At 37.4% G+C, this 21,051-nt stretch overlaps 1 protein-coding gene across 5 annotated transcripts in view; it reads right to left on the bottom strand.

Moving 5' to 3' along the window:
* The window catches only part of CAB39L (calcium binding protein 39 like), a 143,756-nt gene that overhangs the window by 16,264 nt on the left and 106,441 nt on the right, over positions 1 to 21,051 (bottom strand). For all 5 annotated transcript variants that reach the window (XM_081130192.1, XM_081130194.1, XM_081130193.1 and 2 more), the window contains 3 exons: positions 15,100 to 15,268; positions 7,151 to 7,210; positions 4,061 to 4,126 (listed from right to left, as the gene is read on the bottom strand). In XM_081130192.1, the coding sequence (XP_080986318.1) occupies positions 4,061 to 4,126; positions 7,151 to 7,210; positions 15,100 to 15,268 (295 nt within the window). The remainder of the gene's footprint in view (positions 1 to 4,060; positions 4,127 to 7,150; positions 7,211 to 15,099; positions 15,269 to 21,051) is intronic.

Consider the following 21,051-nt stretch of genomic DNA (forward strand, 5'->3'; position numbering starts at 1 on the left):
TCAGGGCTGTTCACAGGACTCACATCCATTCTCTGTCCAGGTTGAGGCGCTCTCCATGTTTCTTTTACTAGTCCGCGCACCAAAGCCTCTGGGCACCTGATCTCTTTGCTCATCCACGCATTCTCACTGCTTTTAGCTATAACATACAGAGTCTGGGGGTGGGGTGGGGTGGGGGTGGAGTGGAAGGCATGGGATCCATTTGTGTCGCTGCTGCCGGAGGCCGCTTTCTTTAAGTTCGCTTTATAACTGACAGCTGGACTTGGCCTCGTGTTTTGGCACGTTGGCTCCTTCTAGCATTTGGGAGCTGCTTTCATACACTGCCCTTTCATGAAACACCTAGCTTTAATATAGTCTATTACTTGAAGAAATATTACAGAATCCAGAAACATAAACAAGGTTATGCTAAAATAGAACATACCGCTGCTACCCACACATCTAATTTCCAAAAGGAAAAACCAACAGCGCACAAGCAGAGCTCTTCAAAACAATGCTTTTCTGTTGAAGAAAACAATAAACAGTATTTAATGAGCTCTTTCCTTGAATAGAGTGATACAAGACCATTTTAGCAAGTCTCTGCCTATAATGTGGCATTCAAAAAAGCCAACTCTTCAGTAATCATTTTAACAATTTCTGCATTATCTGCCTTTTACTAGCCCTGCCCCCCATCCAACCAGTGTTTGGTTTTATCATATTGTACATCAAATATTTTCAAGACACTTAACTGTAAAGGATTTTAGGCAGGAATAGCAACCAGTGTAGTAAGTCTGGGTGGATTAGTAAAGAATAAGAAAGAGGCCTTATGAGTAGGCTGAGGCATCTGTAAATCAATAGGAAACAATCAGTTTGAAAGAGGGGAGTTTCAATACCAGATACCAAAACTCGGCTGCTTCTGGCCACAGCCGGCGTCACTGGGAGCAGTGCAGAAGTCTCTAACTGGAGAACCACGTGAAGAGGGCGGCTGGGTAGGGGAGAGCCCGGTGACAGCAAACAGCAGTGAGGAATGAATCTTCCTCGCTTCCCTTTGCTACCCACCAAATTTGTATGACATACTGTACCAATCACACACCCACTGTATTAACAGGCTTCTATTTTTAAATGCAAATGCATCCTGGTAAGAATAAGTCTAATTCACACCCTGGTCCCAATTATTTATTTAGAATTGATCAACACAGTCCAGAGACTGAACTCTGGGGATAATAATGATGAATATTTACTTATAAAATTTCTTTTTATTTTATTCAACAAACATATCTATTTCCTACCATGGGTTAAGCTCTGCTCTAACCACTTTACAAATATTAACAAGGGAACAGGACAAGGTGGGGCTGAAGACATCTTGAGAAGAGAATGAGGTAGCAGGCACCTGGGTAGGAGGAGATGATAGGAGAGTGGGGAAGGAGACGCAGGAAGGAGGTCCAGAAGGGGGATGTTTAAATAAAAAACCGCCAGCTTTATCACTCTGTCTAAGACCCTACCTAGCTAAAGATAAATTTCTGTCACCAGTTCTTGTCACTGCTGAAAATGGAATAGGGATAATTCTAAAGTCTTTGTCCCTCAGCTTTTAGATCCCAATTACATTGTCACCTTAGTTCATAACAAACGTCTCTACTTTGGCCCAGATTCCCACTGAAAAGAGTAAAGATTTGAAAATTTATGAGCAATTTCCTATATTTTGGCCCTTCAGACCAATGTCACCTCTGTTTACTGTTTCAATTTCCACTTCCCTCCCAGGGAGACTATGTCTTGTGATATGGACAAGTTCTGTGTTTTGGCTGTTCTTGTGGAACCCCTTGCAAATAAGAAATTCTGTTCCGTAGGTACATGGCTGTAGCAATAGGATGTATCTATATCTTCAACTGCTTTTAACAAGCTTTCTGGACACGGCATTGACGTCATTGCCTTTGCCTAGAGCTTGGTCTCATCATGCCGAGCTCCAGCAAGGAAAGCAGCATGGTATTTTTCCTACATGGATCACCTTGTCTGGGTTTTCACTCAAAGGGAAACTCAATAAAGAGTGCTGAATGACTGGCTGAAAACAGTACACTGACCTCTCCTCCATGGATGAAGCTGGAGCAGTGAGGGCACAAATAGAAGGGAAAGCAGGTCACGGCCGATGCAAAATCATGGGTAAAGTGAATTTATAAAAATGTGGTATGAAATAGATTTAATTTATGGCTTTAGCTTAAAGCTATACAATATTTAGAAACAAATGCATTGTTCTATGAATGTCATCCAAACATAAAAATGAGTGATACTTAGTAAGCTCAAACATCATACAAATTGCTTGACAAAAAACAGCCAAGTATTATCTGCCAAAAACATTCGTTTGAATACAGTAAAACCTCAATATAACAGACTAATTCAGGTGAGGGGGTGTCCGTTAAAACTGAAAGTCTATTATATAATAAAGTAGGTTTTCTGAATGCATATGCTAACAAACTGACAAATTAGCTTACCTGTTTTTATTTAACGTAGACACATTTATATAATTAAAATTAAGTATGTATGAAAAGTTTAATTTCACAGAAAAATTTTCTATATGTATTAGTGTAATTTTAAATTTATACCAAATAGGTCTAGTAAATGTGCGCATTTACCAGTCACCACAAGTAAACAGATGCACACAGCTGGAACATGGCTTAGTGCACATGGGAACATCAGCAGGCAGGCGTTAAAACCGCTGAAGAGCCCGGCTGGGCGTGGCTCACCAGTTGAGCATCGACCTAGGATCCAGGAGATTGTGGTTTGATTCTCGGTCAGGGCACATGCCCTGGCTGTGGGCTTGATCCCCAGTTGGGGGTGTGCAGGAAGCAGCTGATCAATGATGACTCTCTCATCATTAATGTTTCTCTCTCTCTCCTCCCTTCCTTCCTCTCTCTGAAATCAATAAAGATATATTAAAAAAACAACAGCCAACCAACCAACAAAACTGCTGCAGAAAGTCATGCCAGGTGACAACAGAACCAATTAGCACATGCTATTCGGTATGATCACGTGCTAATCATTCGCCAAACACTGTTTACAAGTGGTGACTCTTGGATTTAAATATGTAGACTGTAATTGTAGATATGTAATATAGTATATATATATATTTTTTCATTGCTTTTCAGAGAGAGAGCAGAAGGGAGAAAGGGAGGGAGAGAGAAAGAGAGAGAGACAGAAAGAGAAACAGTGATGTGAAAGAGATACATAGATTGGTTGTCTCTCACAGGCGCCCCGACTGGGGGTGGGGAGGGGAACTGAAACCTAGGTTGGAGCCTTTGACCAAGAATCGAACCCTGGGCCCTTCGGTGTGCCAGCAGGCTGACACTCTAATCACTGAGCAAAAACAGGGTGATATGTAATATTTATTTATGTCAGCAAAATTACTAGTATTTTTCCCCAATATATGGTTTATTTGTTAAAATTTGTTAAAAATAACAATGAATTAATAACAAAAAAAGAGAACCCATTAATTTAATTATAAACAAATCTTGGTTAAAAGCATTTTAAAATTAACAGAGTGTTAATTTTCACATGATATATGGACCGGAAATTGTGTCCTTTAAATCTGAAGTCCGTTAAATTGAGGTCTGTGAAATCAAGGGTTTACTTTATCTGAGTAGAATCTGAAAGGCAGAGATGCAGCTCTAGCCCCATTCTCTCAAGAGCTGTCCCTCCTGGACAAATGGCTGCTTCCAGGTACTTTTCACTGAGGGAGGGAAGACCACTCACAGAGAGATGTAGCCCTGCTCTGCTGGGCTCCCAGTTTGATGAGAGAGTGGCATTTTCGCAGGAATTTCATAGGAGATATAATCTCAAATTGTAGATGCTGTGTGGTCATACACACACACATACACCCTTTTTGTGTATTAGCACATACTTATTATTTATGTTGTTACTTCTAAAAAGTAGTTGAGGTAGGACGCTTACATTATTTTGCTACAAAGTATAGTTGTAACATAAAACATTTCTCAAATTCCAAAAAAGTATACTTAAATTTTTCTGTATTTACTTGCTTACTAATCATTTACTAACAAGATATCAATTTATGGAGACTCTAAATTAAATTTGATATTACCTTTATAGATTGTCTCTTAGTCACATAATTCTCAGACTGAAGCAATTTCTCATAGTCTTCAAAAATCTAGTGAAAAGAAAATAAACATTAGAGTGTAAAGCCAGCAGTTATTTCTCTGCATTAGGTTTGCTTGCTTTCTTCCTTCAGAAGTAAATCCCCAGCCCTTGAGCCCAGCACAGCCCAGCTACATGCTTTCTACCTCTGTGTACTTAACCCCAGACTGATCACCACTGTCCACTGGGAGGTTTCCCCTTTCACCATCCTCATTTACATACAAAGACACCAAGAGATAGGGAGGTCAAGTGATACAAAAGACATAATTCTCTATTTTATTTCAGTTCTGCAAATTAGAAATAGAGTAGAAAAATGTAGTAATTGAGTACTATAATAAATCATTTTGAATAAAACATCTATTGAGTTGCAAGACAACTCATTTTATACTACATTAAATAAATCTGTTTACGTAGACTTGCTGGTAGCTATTAGTCTATGAATAATTTGAGAAAGCTTAAATACATTGAGGGTTTCACCTGGCAACTCATAAATAATCAAATTGTCAGATTCATAGCATGAACAGGTAGAAGAATAGGGTTACTGTTGCTGCAAGATGGCAATGCTAATCCCAACTAGCCTCTCTGGAGCACTTCTACTCTCCCCAGAGGCTGGGGGACACTGGTGCTTGGGGCTCATTTCCTAATATGGTTGATCATCAATCATTACTTAGGCCCTTCAGTTCAACTCAGGGAGTGAGCAACCAGGAAGCTCAGCGTCAACCTCCCACCCTCTGTACACACACTCAGAGATTACTAGGGTGGAAGGAGCAAGGCCAGTAGAGAACTGAAAGCTGGAGTGTCCAAGGGCTGAAGAAGGTACAAAACAGTCCCAGTACTCAAAGGGCCAAGTGTGAGGGAGGTGTGTGTACACGTGTGTGATGAGGGCAAGCTGTGCACACTGTTGGTAATTACTGAGAGAGAATTAAGAAAGTGAAAGTATAAACAGAGTGTAGCTCACATTAGTCACAGTAACTATACACTGTTATATGAAGGATTTATTATTCTGTCACAAAACATGAGGATATTGTGGGTCATTAAATTTATTGGACAAACTTTGTGTTAAGTTTTAATTGCAACTATAAAATGCAAATATATGTATAAGGTATGATTTGACTTCCCAAGCTAACAGTTTCATTATTTTAGAGTCATATATCATGTGCTCCAGTTTAGCTGTTTATTGCTAATATATATAAAAACTCAAGAAGTATGAAATGTTTGAGAGAACATACATTCTCAGAGCCAGTGTTCAGGCCAGTACAGATGGCTCAGTGTCTGCGAAACTACTAAATTACACAAGAAGTGACTACAGACAAAATTAGATAAATAAGGGGGTCAAAGAGAATGAGATCATGGTCTCTCAAACTGTTGTGTATTGTCCCTGACTTCAAAGTATTATTGCACATTTACTTCACTCATTCTATAGAAAAGATTAGCAGTTGATACTACAGGTTTTGTCATAAGCTATCTTAGACCTCTTTTATTTTCACTTATTATAAATGTAACATCTAATGAGTCTTTCTTCAGCATTCCATCTAGCATCTATAATTACCAAACAACCAAACTATAAATCAGTTCATTTCCTAGATTAAAAATACGCCATTTTCTTTTAGTCTTGAAGCTTTTGGATGCCACTGGCAATAAGAATTATTCTCCCTTTATGTTTTAAATTTAGACCAAAGTATCCAATTGATGTCATGAATATTTTCTCGATAATTTTAGGATATTAATTTCATGATTATACTGCTTATTCTTAATCTTAAAGGGAGACTAGTGAATAATTTGTGAATCAAGAGACATGGTTTAATGTCTGTGATTTGGATGTGTGAAGTATAGGATACTGACAGGCAGGGTAGTCCATATCCTCCCAGAGTCATGTTTCCTCTTACCTTTTTCTGTGGCTAACTAGAAATGCTTAAATACATGGTGGCTTGCATTATATTTCACTGAAGAGCACTGGTTTAGATCATCTGAACCAATACTGAAACAAGTCTTATAAAATTTCACTTCTAGGTTTGTGATATGTTCTACTTTAATCATGCTGTCTCTGTTGCTTATATATTTAGCAAAAGCATAGCTGCTCTAGGATGGATCTGTTCATTCAATACTCATTGAATACAACCAAATGTATGGCACTAAGTTAGATATTAGGGATACAAGTAATAATGATAAAAATTAATACTGAGCCTTGCCATGGTACTATCCTAAAAACTTTAAATCTTGTCAAATTCCTACCACAATCCCGTGAGGTAGGGATTAACATCTTTATTTTGAAGTAGGTACAGTAACTTGCCCAGGGTGATGCAGTCAGTAAGAGGGAGAGCTGGGTCTTGAAGCCAAACAAGTGGACTCAAAAGTCTATACTGTATTCTGAACCCCTGAGTTCAACAGATAAGGTTCTGCCTCTCGGAGAGCTCAAGGACAGGCCAGTCAGATCCAGACACACCATAATAATACAATGTAAAAAATGAGAGAGGGGCTGGTGAGGGAGCCAAGGGGTGTGTGTATGTGTGTGTGTGTGTGTGAGTGTATGTGTGTGTGTAAGGTTGTGATTAGGAAAAGCTTCCTAGAATTGTCACATTTCATCCAAATTGCAAAAGGATGAGCTGGATTCACCATTAGAGAAGGGAGTTAGAAACAGAAATATTTTGGTATTTCTACTAGTAGGTAAAACTAATTATCAACCAGGTAAAATGATTTATCTTAGTAAGGGTGGGGTGTTCTTCCATTTGGAAGAGCTATCTACTGGCTCTTAAGGGCAACATGGGTGCTCTTAAGTCAAGATCAAAGTGAGCAGGTGCTAGTTGTTCCTTGGAGCTCCAGAGCACAATAGGAAGAGATGTGAAAAATGAGAAAGCCATCTCCAATTTTCCATAAGGTTTCCCGATGACCTGGCTTCCAGGCAACAGACAAACTGGGTGTATGGTTGATATTGTTGGTTTCTACAGTGGATCATAAACAGGAATAAGTGCTCCTAGATTTAAGAGGGAGGGAGGGGAAGAAAGAATGAGGTAAAAGCTTAAAAATAACTTCTACTTACAGTGTCATAATTTTGTTCTAAGAAGTCTGCTACCAACACTTTATGTCTGGTTAGTAAATCCTAGAGAAAGAAGAGCCAAGTGAAACAAAATTATCATAGCTAATAAATAAATTTTAAAAATCTGTCTTTTCCTTCTAAGATTTAATAAGTGTATTAATTTGAAACATATAAAACTTTCAGAAGAAAATTTTTGTTTACATCACAAAATTATTTCCATTCTTAGTTTAAGATGTGAAATACAAGTTTGTTTCATGTTAAAAACAAGTGTTTGTTTTAAATTCATATTATTAAATTATAGAAATAATGTAATTACTAAAACAAATGATATTTTAGAGATGAGTTTACAGTATATTTCTTCAAGCCACAACTCTACATTGTACAAACGATATAATATTCAAATAAAGTTTATGATGACCTTTTAAAAGTGTCATTAATAACTAATCATTTTTAAAAAAAAGAATTCTGAATGAACTAAAATTATATCTCACAAGTTCAGAGATTTTAAAGGATTTTAACCTTTGGGTTTTTTTTCTTAACCATTTTTAAAACAGAGTTGCCTAGCATGCTGGCAAGCACAAGAATGACAGTTAGCAGGGCAATTTCAGTATCGTCCTGCTCTGGGGCTAATGGGCTGTGAATTACTAAGTAGCACAATGCACCCTTTCAAAGTTGAAGACAAGTAGCCTGATCTTATTACAGACATAACTCTCAGAAAACTGGACAAAAGCATAAAGGAACGTTTGACTGTCTTCAAATCACACCTAAATCATATCCTTAATTCACCTTAATGTGGAAAGAAAACAAGCCTCACCTAATTAATCCCTTTTATAAGCTTAGAGACTAAATACCCTGTTTAAGTATCATGCAAAATTTAATTAAAAACCTAACAAAAATTTTACAGTTTTCCAAAATAAATTCTTATACTTTAATACATATTTAATTAAAACTTCCTAGAAACATATAGAAGATACACACAATAGTCTCATAAAGGCAGCAGCAGCAATGGTAAACCCCACCTATTTCTATTTTAATAAAATGTAAAATATTTAAAGCATTTTACATTGTAATTTTCAAGTTCAAAAACAGTGATACTGGCTATTAATTTCATTTCATATCACTTATTGTCACAACTTGATTGACATTGGGCCTGTCAGTTATACTTTTTTCCCCCATAGAACATTTAGTACTGCTCTGGAACTGGAATTTTAAATTGGAAAAACCACTTTGGCTGGGTTGCTCAGTTGTTTGGAGCATCATCCATACACCAAAAGGTGGTGGGTTGAATTCCCAGTCAGAGCACATACCTAGGTTGTGGGTTTGATCCCCAGTTAGGTGCATATGGGAGGCAACCGATCGATATTTCTCTCTCACATCGATGTTTCTTCTCTCTCTGTCTCCCTTCCTCTCTATAAAAATCAATAAAAAAAACCATACTTGGGTGAGGATTTTAAAAAAAAAGGTTGGGGGGAACCCTTTACAGAGATTCATTCTGGGCTTGTCTGAAGTCAAAATTCAAGCTATTCCTCTATCGGGGACCCCTGAGAGAACAAGGTAGTCCTGCAGCATCCTTTGGGGTCCCTAATATTTTTAGGTAGATACTTGGGATACCTGGTTTTCAGACAATCCATTCCCTAAGGCTCCTGAGCAGTATAAGTGATTTTCTAAGCTGACCCGACCCAGAATTGATGCACCATGGGAGTTTTCCACCTGCCACAAGTTGTCAGCCTCTACTGTGAGGCCCATGCTCTCCCCCTGGGCCCCAGGGCCTGCACATGCAGCGACAGCAGCAATACAAAAAGCACTTTGCCAATGAATGCTGTCAGGAAAGATTTTCTGTTTGCTACACATTAGTGTTACATCAAAGAGGAATCAGGAGAGAGTTCTGTTAGAAGCAGCTCCTTCAAATTCTAAGGGGAAAAAACTTGAAATAACTTAAAAATTCAATAATAGAAGAATATGGTAGGATAGAATTCCTCCTGCACTTACATATGATGGATACAGCCAATAAATGACTTGTATTTTCTCACACACATGCTCTTACACTTGCGTGTGTATATATTATATATTCATAGATATACCCTAACATTTATGTACATAATAAGTGTATGCACTGTTCTGGCCATCATTGTTCTGGCCACCATGGCCAGAAGAACACTTAAGGAACTAACAGTAAAGGTAGAAAAAGATCCCTATTGTATAGGACAAGGCCCGACAAGCTAGCCCAATAATTACCGCTCCCCCTGAAGTCCTGTAGAAAAACAAAACAAACCAGTCACACTCCAGTCAAGCATAACCCCATTACTCATTGTAAGACATTGTGTTTAAATCATCCCTTTTCTGTTACTAAGGTTCCCCCCTTGTTTCATGTTACAAAAGCTGACAACCTAACAAATTATCAAATTATTAGAAGCCCCTTTACTGTAGTTGCCTTTGTAGTTACTGAGTATAAAATGTGGGAAGAACTGAGGGTTGGGGCTGCAGTTCGGCTCTTACATGGGTGAGACGCCGCAACTGTAGCCGCTGGCCAGCTAATAAAGGCTCCAAAAATTCAAACACAAACTCTGGTGGTCGTCTGTCGCGGGTCACACCAGAACATGCACAAAACTGGAGGGATTATACTATGTATATATAGTAAGGCCTCACTTAACATTGTTAATAGGTTCTGTGACTTTAAGTGAAACTACATTAAAACAAAACCATTTTTGCTCTGGCTGGTGTGGCTCAGTGGAAAGAGCCTCCACCCACGCACTGAAAGGGTCTCAGCTTCGAATCCTGGTCAAGGGCACATACCTGGGCTATAGGTTCGACTCCCTGCCCTGGTGGGTGGGGGGGCATGTGGGAGGCAACCAATTGATGTGTCTCCCCTCCCCCATCCCTCTCTTTCTTCCACTCTCTCTAAAAATCAATGGAAAAAATATCCTCATGTGAGAATTAACCAAAAAACCCCACAAAAAAACAAAAATAAAAACAATTTTACCATAGGCTAACTGACATAAACAAGTTCAGTTCCTATAGCATCTCATCAATGTTATAATGAAATGATGTTATTTGAGAACCTACTGAATATAAACAGGTGCATATATACACATAATACATAGACAAATATAATTGCAGAATTATTATAGAGCATATAACTGAGTGGGAGAAAAAAGAAACTAGCTAGGATTTTACCCAAAAAGGAAAAAGCAGAAAACTGGAAATAAAAATAAAGTTCAAATTAAAAAAATTATTAGAAATGGTATATACTCTTTAATCCCACATCCTAACAATTCTGTTTGACAGGTCTAAGTTTTGCATAGTTTAAGTATTATGCTTTAAAAACAAATGGAATGTTGATATTTTAGTAGTGGGTGTAGTTAAGAGACACACACAATGGCATGGACATGATACTAGATCCACCAGCAGCAGCTGCATTTGTTAAGGGTTTACTACATGCTGAGGGTGTGTGTGTATGCACCAAGTACTTTACATGTTATTTCTAATCTTCACAACTCCAGAAAGCAGAAGTATTTTCATCACACAGATAAGAAAAATGAACTAACTTGCTCAAGGACATACAGCTAGTCAGGTGGCAGACAGATGGAATTCAAACCATTTCAATTATGCTAATTCTCAGAGGGGGGATGAAAAACACTGTGGTTGTAAGAGATCTTTTTGGGGAAAGGACAATTTATAGACAATACCATGATGAAAACATAAATTAACAATGTTAAAATTTTAATGACTAAACTGGGCAATAGTCATTTTGGAGCTCAAAACGAGGTTTGTCTAAAAGGTTAAAAACAAAAGCCCAAACTAATATAAAACCAAACTAAAACCAAACCAAGTAAACAAACAAAACCACTAGAAACCAGCTAAAAAAAGTGACTTAAGGTCATTGTTACATATATTAACCATAAAATTTTGGAAAAATATAGAAAATTGACATTTCCAATGTTGACAGCATACTAGAAAACTTTTTTGGTTATTTAGATTTTAAGTTCAACAAAAAATATGCTGAAATACAAATCAACACATCAGATTTGTGATTCAATATTGTGCTAAAAATTAAATTGGGCTCAACATATGATAGCAGGACATTATTATCAAGTATAGTTTATTCTATTAAATGTTGAAAAATCTTTGGGGAAATTTCCAAAAATACATATTCATCTGTATTTGCTTTTTCCTGCATTAAAATCTGTACTATGCTTATAATTATTTGTGAAATCTTACTTATGCTTTTTTAAAAAAGGAACTGCCTTATTTCCATGACAGCAATCATCAGATAAAAAGGGAAAACATAGAACTACAGTATCTATTAATAGAAAACATCTCCTTAGATGCTTAGGCACAGACATTTTGCTAGAAAGAAATGGAATTATCCTCTGTGTTAAATGTCATTCTTCAAATCGGATGCACTAAGGCCTCTCTTACCATGTGCTCTAGATATATTCTATTGGGGATTGGGTTCATCTGTAGCCACTGTACCATTTTGTTTTGTGGGGTGAGACTGAGTGGCCTGTGAAATGAAAAGGATCCTGGGGTTCCAAAGCACTCTGAGCACAAGTCCATGTTTGCTGTCCCCCTCCCCTCCCCTCCCCTCCCCTCCCCTCCCCTCCCCTCCCCTCCCCTCCCCTCCCCTCCCCTCCCCTCCCCTCCCCTCCCCTCCCCTCCCCTCCCCTCCCCTCCCCTCCCCTCCCCCCACCAGTCAACTCTCCTTAGAGTCCGTCCCCAGCCTTTTCTTCCCTTCCTCTTCCTTCCCCTTACTCTTTGCTGTTCTTTCTAGTTTTCTTCTTCCTTTCTTTACATCTCTGTCTTCTCCCTAACTTCCCCTTCTTCCCTTCTCTTTCTTTCCCTTGCCCTTTTCCATCTATCCCAGACTTCCAGGAATGGACTCTTCCTCCCCACCCTGATTTCAGGGAGAATCTGGGAAACAGGCAAGACTGGATGGAGATGTGGGAAACCTGAGCAGACCTGTGACCATCTTTCCTACAAACCCAGATTCTAGATTGATATTTTATTTCAGACTTGGCTCAAGCTTTTAGGGACGATGGCACTGCAGCTCCTTTGCTCTACTGCCTCAGGCAATTCAGCCCTGGACCCAAAGAAACTTACACATCCTGTTACTAAAACAGAAGTACCATAGTAAACTGTCATCCTCAAATAGGATTCTCCTTGACAGTTAATATCAATTCAATTTTCCTCATTTCATTATATTTCTGGGGATATTTTGGTTCCCTTTGTGGAGTGTGTCACAGGCAGCTGCCCAGCCTTGCCTACCCCGTGACCAGGCTATCTTTAGGGGGCAGTCCACTCACTAGTGTTCTCTTTTCTTAGTCACAGGAAGCCCCTCTAGCTGCCTGGCCTGCAGGTCCTGCCTCCATGGGGACACCACACATCCCTTTCCCTTGGTCAGGTTTTCTTCTCCTTAAGTTCCCCCTTCTTCCTGCTCCACTCTAATCTCTTCCCTTTCTTGAGTCTTTCTGCTCTCTAACACTCCCTCACACTTCCTGCCACCATGTGAGCTAATAAACCTTTTAACAGATTTAAGGAAACTTCTCAGAACAGGCTGAGTAAATTCCTAGTCTAAAGATAATATGTACTTTTCAGGAAAGCAAAACTACTACTTTTACCTTTCTCCACCTCAGGAGAGCTATTAAAAAGAACTATTCATCATCTAGGTCAACTTTCAAATCATTTACCTACAGTAATAAGATTAAAGTATACATTAATTTTAGTATATGAACTATGTCAATATTGTTGAAATATGTATGTATTTCTTAATTAAAAGATTTTTTGTTGATTTTTAGAGAGAGAGGAAGGGAGAGGAGGAGGAGAGAGAAACACAGATGTGAGATTGAAACATTGATCGGCTGCCTTCTGCTCACACCCCTACTGGGGATTAAGCCCACATCCCGGACATGTGCCCTGACTGGGAATTGAACCTGCAACCTTCTGGTGCACAGGTTAATGCTCAACCAACTAAGCCACACCAGCCAGGGCTGAAATATGTATTTATGATAATATATAAAAAATCAAAAGTCATACATAGATTACAGTTATGTATAGTATATATTTATCTCCTGAAAAAAAGTAGAAGTTTGGAATTACGTAAATAGAACAAATAAGTTGCTGAAATGTTTTTAAAGAAACAAAATGAAGTGATGAACAAAAAAGATCCAGAGATATTGAAGCATCCAACAGACTGACGTATTTCAGGGGCAGTGGGTGGGGGTGGGAAGAGATTAACCAATGAATTTATATGCATATATGCATAGCCCATGGACAGATAACAGTGTGGGGAAGACCTGGGCAGGGGGTGGGAGCGAGGTGGATGGGGGAAATAGGGGGGGGAAAGTCAAAATCTGTAATACTTTCAACAATAAAGATAAATTTTTTAAAAAAAGAAAGAAATCTGAGTGTACATTTAAATGAGTCTTGTCTATTTTATAATCAACTTTTGTGAAAACCTATTTTTTTTCAATGATGTTGTTATGTCATCAGCTTAAAATATTTTTGGAATTCCTCTTCTAAAATGGCCACTGAGAGCCTGTTTGTTATACACTGAAGACAGGCTCCATTTTAGTTATTTTACAATTAAAAAAAAAAAAAATGGATTTCAGAAAGAGGGAGAGGGAGAGAGAGAAACATCAATGATAAGAGAGAGCCATTGATCGGCTGCCTCCTGCACACCCCCCACTGGGGATTGAGCCCACAACCCAGGCATGTGCTCTGCCTGGGAATCAAACTGTGATCTCCTGGATCATACGCTGATGCTCAACTGCTGAGCCACATTGGCCAGGCAAAATTTGTTTTTTATTATCACAATAATTACTATTACCAAAGCCAAAAACAGTTCTCACTAACTTGATTGCTCATTTTACCCCCTAACCTGGAAGTCAAATAGCTTTTTGCTGTTTCTAAAACTTTTATCAGCCCTCAAAGGAAAAAGATTTGTCATCATTGAAAAATGAACATGCCACAGACATTGATACCAGTTTCAAAAGACACTAAACAATGACAGGATCAGGATTATAAGAATGGGGACATGGTTTTCTAAAATAAAAACCTTGAAGGGGGTATCACTCATTGGATGTATAAGTGCTAATATTTTAGATTGCAAGTTAGCTCCACTATTTTATAATATGCTCTCTGAACATCTTTTTGATGGTCAAACTCATAGAAACAGAAAGTAGAAAGTGGCTACCAGTGGCTGCAGGGAGAGGGGAATGGAGAACTGTTTAATAGAGACCGGTTGTATGACAATATGAATATACATAAGTACTGAACTATGCACTAAACGATGGTTAAGATATTGATTTTGTTATGTGCATTTTACCACAATTTAAAAAAGTTTTAATTTAAATTAAGTTAGATTAAACTTAACTTCTACATAATAATGAAGTAGATAAAATGTTTCTAAGAATATATATGATTATAAAAAAACCACACAATACAATTTTTTAGTGTTTTGTTTCACCATGTGGAAATTTAAAATTACACTGATAAAATAATATGATGTCCTTCATATTCAAAGATGTAACTGTCCACCTCCCTTTACTACCCAGTTCCTTTCCTTGGAGGTAAACACTCTATTTCCCAAATACCCTTACAGAGGCATTTGATAAATATACACCTTAAGTGGAAGCTTATACCTCTTGTTTTTAACATAAATAAAAGCAAGACATACACAGAGAACTGTATTTTCCTTTTATATACTGGAATTCATTCTGTATGAGCTTGTGGCAGTATGTTGAGATGTCTTTTCTACAATGTGACAGACTAGCCTAATAGACTGTATTCTATTTACCAATGCCTCTTATGATTCACATCATAGACAGTCATCTATGCCCATGCCTAAGAAACAGAATTTTCTGCTTTTTAAAATTAAATTGCTTCTTCAGAGGCCAAATGACTAACTAAATGCTGAAACTAAATGATCTGGCTTATTAAGGAAAAAAAATTACCTTAAAAGTAGCAAAGGCATCTGACGCAATATCAAATGTTGACAACTCCACATACTTAAAGAAATCTCTGAATTGATTAGAAAAGAGGATGATTTTGGCAAGTGGTTCATATCGAATACATTCTCTCAGCATAATTCCACAACGTAAGGCAATCTGTGGGGCTTCATATCTAAAGCATAAACAAAAGATAAATAGAGAGCTCTGTTATCCTATTAACAAATAATATTAAAAGTATCAAAAGAACCTTTTCAATACTGCTGTTAATGGAGCATACATAGCATTTGTCATAGTTCATTCAAACACTATTCATTCAATACCCATTGAATATCTATGATGTGTCTGGTACTATTCCAGATGGGATACATCAGTAAGCAGACAAAGTAACTGGCTTCCTAGTGTTCATATTTTAGTGAGATTATGTTTGGTGGAGGAAGAGGCAGGCTATAAACAATGAAGAGATAATTTCATATTTTGAGAAGTGCTATGAAACTAAAGACAATAAAATAGTGTGACAGGCTAAGCCTCTCACGATAAGATTGGCATTTCCTTTGGTTGCCCCTCAAACCCTGCATGCAATCAGCAGCCAGACAGAGCAGTGCCAGTAACTGCCTGGATTTGCTTTATTGGGCGAAAGTACCCCAACTCTAATGCATGCACAGTTTAGCCCCAAAACAACTACTGCATGACCTTATCCTCATTATAATAGTAAAAAACACACCCTTGGGTGGAGACATGTGATGCATGAAGAAACATGTTGATGTACTGCGCAAGTACCAAAGAGCCTCGCCTCTACATGCTTAGACGTCACACTTAGATGTCATCTTTCCTGCCTAAAATCCTTTAAAACTGATCCCCAGCTGTTGCTCAAAGAGTAGCATCTTTCCTCTTTTGTAAGCGTTGTCTCCCTCTGTGCATAAAGCTTTAATAAAACTTCACTTGAGACCTAATTCTGTGGGTACTCTATTTCTATCCTGGAGTTCCCAAGAACCCAGGGCTCAGGTAACTACTACTTAGTTTACTTTACTTTAGATTGAGTGGCCAAGGAATAGGCAAAGCGTTTCAAGCAAAGGGAACTAACTGTGCAAAGGCTCCAAGGCAAGAACCAGCTTGGTGAGTTAGAGGAGAAGGCAGTATAGTTGAAATGCAGGGGGAAAAGTAGCGAATGGTGTGAAATGAGGCAGGAGTGAAGAGAAGGGCAGGGGCCAGATAGCTTTCAGCTTTGTAAACCAAAGTAAGCACTTTCAGTAGGAAGTCTTTGGAGAGTTTAAAGCAAGAAATTAATATGGCTTAATATGTGCTTGTAAAAGATCTCTCTGGCTACCTATGGAGAATCTATTGAAAAACAGGAAAGAATGGGCTGGGGAGCTATAGTGGAAGCAGGGAGACGAGGTAGGAGGAGGAACAGAAGTCCAGCTAGAGATGATGGTGGCTTGGACTGGGCTAGTAGTAGTAGAATTGCTGGCTGTGGGCAGATCAAGCATATTGTTTGAAGAGAGAGTCAACAGGACTTGCTGTTGTAGCTAGGGCAGCTTGGGGAATAAATTTGGGGTGAGGGGAATTGAAGACTGAAGAATGATTTCTATGTTTTTGGCTTGCATATAATTGAGTAGATGGTGGCACCATTCATTAAGATGAATAAACTAGTCAAGAAACAGGTTAGAAATGAAGAGATTGTTTTTGACCACGTTAACTTTGAGATGCCTGATATCTAATTAGAGATGTCTCCTTGGCAGTAGTATATGCCCATCTGGAGTTCAGAAAAAAGATAAAGGACAGATATACATATATACATATATATTATTTGCATAAAATAGATAACTAGTAATTAATAGTTGTGGATTGACTGACTCACTAAAATCATGAAGTGGAATTACAGCTCACAGCAAAAACTACACTAGAAAAATACAATGTATACTGCAGGAAACAATTCAGGACTGGCATACTAGATCTGTTCCACTTCTAATTTCATAACAATCTTTCAAGTGTCAAATTTAACAAATAAATCTAGGTTTGAGTTATACTACAGTATACCATAAGGTTGTAAGAAAATGAACAATATTTAGCTCAAGTAAGAGATGCCCAATATTGAAATGATACAGTTGACAACTGTGCAGTAAACACTGGAAGAATAGAAGAAAGGAAGATATAATTGTAAAAGACTGGAAAGTGAGTATAGGGTTAAAAAAAAAATCTATCACTTAACATTTCAATTGAATATAATACTAGTTTTTATGATTCTAGTACAAAGCCCATTGGAAAAAATAACTTTTAATATCTAAATTCTTGAAAAAGTGCTTCCTATAATGTTGGGAGTAGAGGGGGGAAAAGATATTTATAAAGGCCTACATAATCTTTCAAATTTACCATGAATTCTACAAGTTAGAAAATTTCTGATAAAAATAATTTTAAAAGAAAAAAGACCACTAAATGGATGAGAACTGAACAGATGAGAACTGAACTAATGAGAAAACTGAATAGATGATCAAACATCTGAAAACCAAAACTGAACCACCTTCATATAGAACTTCAAGGTATTACTTACCAAACACAAGATATAATGTTTTGCTGAACAATAAAGAATAAACTATTCTCTATAAGATAATATTTACATGAAATTCAGATTCAAAAATAAATATTTTTCACAATTTAGGAAATATGCTAGTTTGGTTTACACTATAAAATTTATAGATAAGGTAGGGGAAATGGCAAACAAGGACACTGAGAGAATTCGTTAAATCAGATTGGTATTTATTCATTTTTGTCCAGTTTTATTCTGAATAATATTTTAAAATATCACTTGAGTATTCCTTGAATAACCAATATTAACATTAAATGCTAATATATTCCAAAAGCCATGATTATTTACAGAATATAAAAAATGTCCATTTATATATATTTTATATCTTTATTGATTTCAGAGAGAGGAAAGGAGAGGGAGAGAGAGAAACATCAATGATGAGAGAGTCATTGATCGGCTGCCTCCTGCACGCCCCTGACTGGGGATCGGGCCCGCAACCCGGGCATGTGCCCTGACAGGGAATCGAACCCCTATCGCCTGGATCCTAGGTCGACGCTCAACTGTTGAGCCATGCCCGGCCGGGCAAAAAATGCCCATTTATAGTGTTAGAAATTTCTCTGAGAAGAATTTGAAAGTCAGTCTACTGGCACATATGAAAGAATTATAGGTGGGGAAATACTAAACATGCTATAAAGGGGTATATCTTCTGAACTGTGAAGGAGAAAAACATTGTCATTTATTCAGAGGATTTAAGAAAATAAAGACTGTTGGCTTAGAGAAAGAACCTAAGTGAGAGACAAAATTCAGAATTACTAGTAAGATATTTATTAACTTCCATAATTTGGCCTTCTAACTTATTGTATTCTCTAATTCAATGAAGTATGCCATTCTCTCAACCTAGAATGCCCTTCTCCTTACGTTTCCACCTCTGATTCTCTCTCATCTTTAAGGCTTAGTTCAAATGTCGACTCCTCCTCCTTTAAGTCTTTCCTAATCTCCCATTCAGGGTTATGCTCTCCCTTCTCATCTGTAATTCCACTTTAGCAGTTTTTTCATTCTGTATTATGTTACATAGCAATAAGTTGTTAGAAATGTTTTCTTCACCTCATTACAAACAGCTTCATTGCTGTGGATAGGTTTTACCTATCTTCTCTTCTTCTCCTTTACTCTGTGTCTCCATATGGTGTCTTATTTATTGACCTTCCCCTATCCCCACCCCAATCTCCAAGAGTACCTAGCATAATATTTCTCAGAAAGTGGACATATAATGAATTTAATAAATTTCAAACTCTGAGTAAAATAATAATTCTTCTTTTTAAAATTTATCTGAGGACTAAAATTCTTAACACTAGAGGACTCTAATGAGACTCAAACTTTGGCTTATATAAAAAGCTGTATGAACCTTAGCTGGTTTGGCTCAGTGGTTAGAGCATCGGCCCATGGACTGAAGGGTCCAGGGTTCGATTCTGGCCAAGGACACTTACCTCAATTGCAGGCTCAATCTCTGGCCCTGGTGGGGGCTTGAGCAGGAGGCAACCAATCAATGTCTCTCTCTCTCTCTCTCTCTCTCTCTCTCTCTCTTCAACCTGCTCTGAAAAGCAATGGAAAAAATATCCTCGGGTGAGGATTAAAAAGAAAAAGCTGTACGATCTCTAACCAACATTTTCTCATCAAATTCCAAACTGAGACCATCTATAAAAAGCTCCTACTCCAATTTCTATGTCCCTTTTTCTCTTCATTTAGTTCTCTTTTGCTCTTCATTTGAAGTTTATTGGAACAATCAATGATGCACTCACTATTCTTGAGAATATTTAAAAAACACTCCTCTGGGTCAAACACTTGTCATTACATCCCAGTAGTGTGTGCCCAAGAGTGGAAGTGTCATTCTCTGAGATGACAATTTCTTCAAATTAGTAATACATTAATATACATATGAAAGTTCCTAATTTTCCTCACTACCCTTTAAGGGACCTGCAATACACATATATCATTTTAATCTGACTGTCCTCTAGGATATTGACTGTCAATAGGTTATTGCCTATTATATAAAAAAGTGCTCCATAAGTTAAGCCTATTTTACATTTAAAATCCTAAAACAATATACTTATGTTTGGTAAAGAATAAATTTTTATCTCATTTATTCTACTTATGGATAAGTTTTCTGAGGGCAAGGACCATGACAAATATGAAACTTCAGAAACAATCTAGCGACTAGACGTGATCACTTCCAGTGGCAATGTGGAAAATGGCATGGAAAACAGCTTGAAAAATGGGGGAGCTGAGATTCCAGTTTAGAAGAGTCCAAGCAAGAGATAAATAGGGCCAGAACTTTAGTGGTGATATTGGGAATGAAGAGAACATATATTTTGAAAACATTTCAATTTTTTCTGGTTCAGAGTAATACATGTTTATTATTTAAAAATTCAAACATTTTCAGAAATGTATAATATAGAAAGGGAGTGCATACCATTATCCCTCCCAAAGAAACCATTATCAACAGTTTGGTGATGACTCCTTTGATTTTTATTCTCTATTATAATGATTCTTCTTTTACTTTATAACCCAAACTTTAAACCCATTCCTTCACATCCTATTTTATAGATACCATTTATTATGTGCTTGCTATATGCCAGGTATTGTATTCAATATCTTTACTTATGTTATTTCATTACTCCTTCTAATAATACTTAGGACCAGGTATTATTCTTACAATTTTACAGATGATGAAATTGAAATTTAGAGAGTATAGGCTCAAGGTTACTCAGCTAATAAGTGACAGAACCAAGTTTTCAACCCAGATCTGTTTCTAGATTTCATGGGTTTTTTTATTTTTGTTTTTTACCATTAATATATCTTTAATAAGATTTGAGAACCGTTTAAGTGTGAAGGGAGAGGAGACCCTGAGGATAGGGCAGGTAACAAGAAGCCTTAAATGGAACAATTGTACCAGAGTCACCTTTAGTTGTCACCATTTTCTTTCTAGTTTAGCTTGAAATGCTAGAGAATTAAAAATTTGTTAAAGACCAGCATTTTTTACTGAACTCTCTCTTGTAAAGTGGCATAAAAACTTAGGCCATAACTTGACTGGTACATTTATACATCAAACAATGATGTTATTTAGGATATGATAGTAACATGCTATATTGAACCTAAGTCTAATCATAAAGAATGCAAGACAGAAATTGATACTTGTCTACCAAAAAGAATCATCTGGATATGGGATATAAAATATGGTATCAAGGATTTGGAGCCAGCCCAAATTTTATGAAAAGATTATGAGTAAAGACTTTTTTAAATGAGCTTTTCTCCTGGCTGAGGTAAGTGGCATTCCAGGGTACTGAGAGAACCTGAGGATGAGGTCACTAAACTTCTCAGTGATCCATAAAGAATCATGACCAGTGGAAGATGTTCCAGAGTCTAATATTAAAATCATA

The sequence above is a fragment of the Miniopterus schreibersii genome (genome assembly GCF_964146895.1).
Source record: "Miniopterus schreibersii genome assembly, chromosome: 2".
Taxonomy (NCBI): Eukaryota; Metazoa; Chordata; class Mammalia; order Chiroptera; family Miniopteridae; genus Miniopterus; species Miniopterus schreibersii.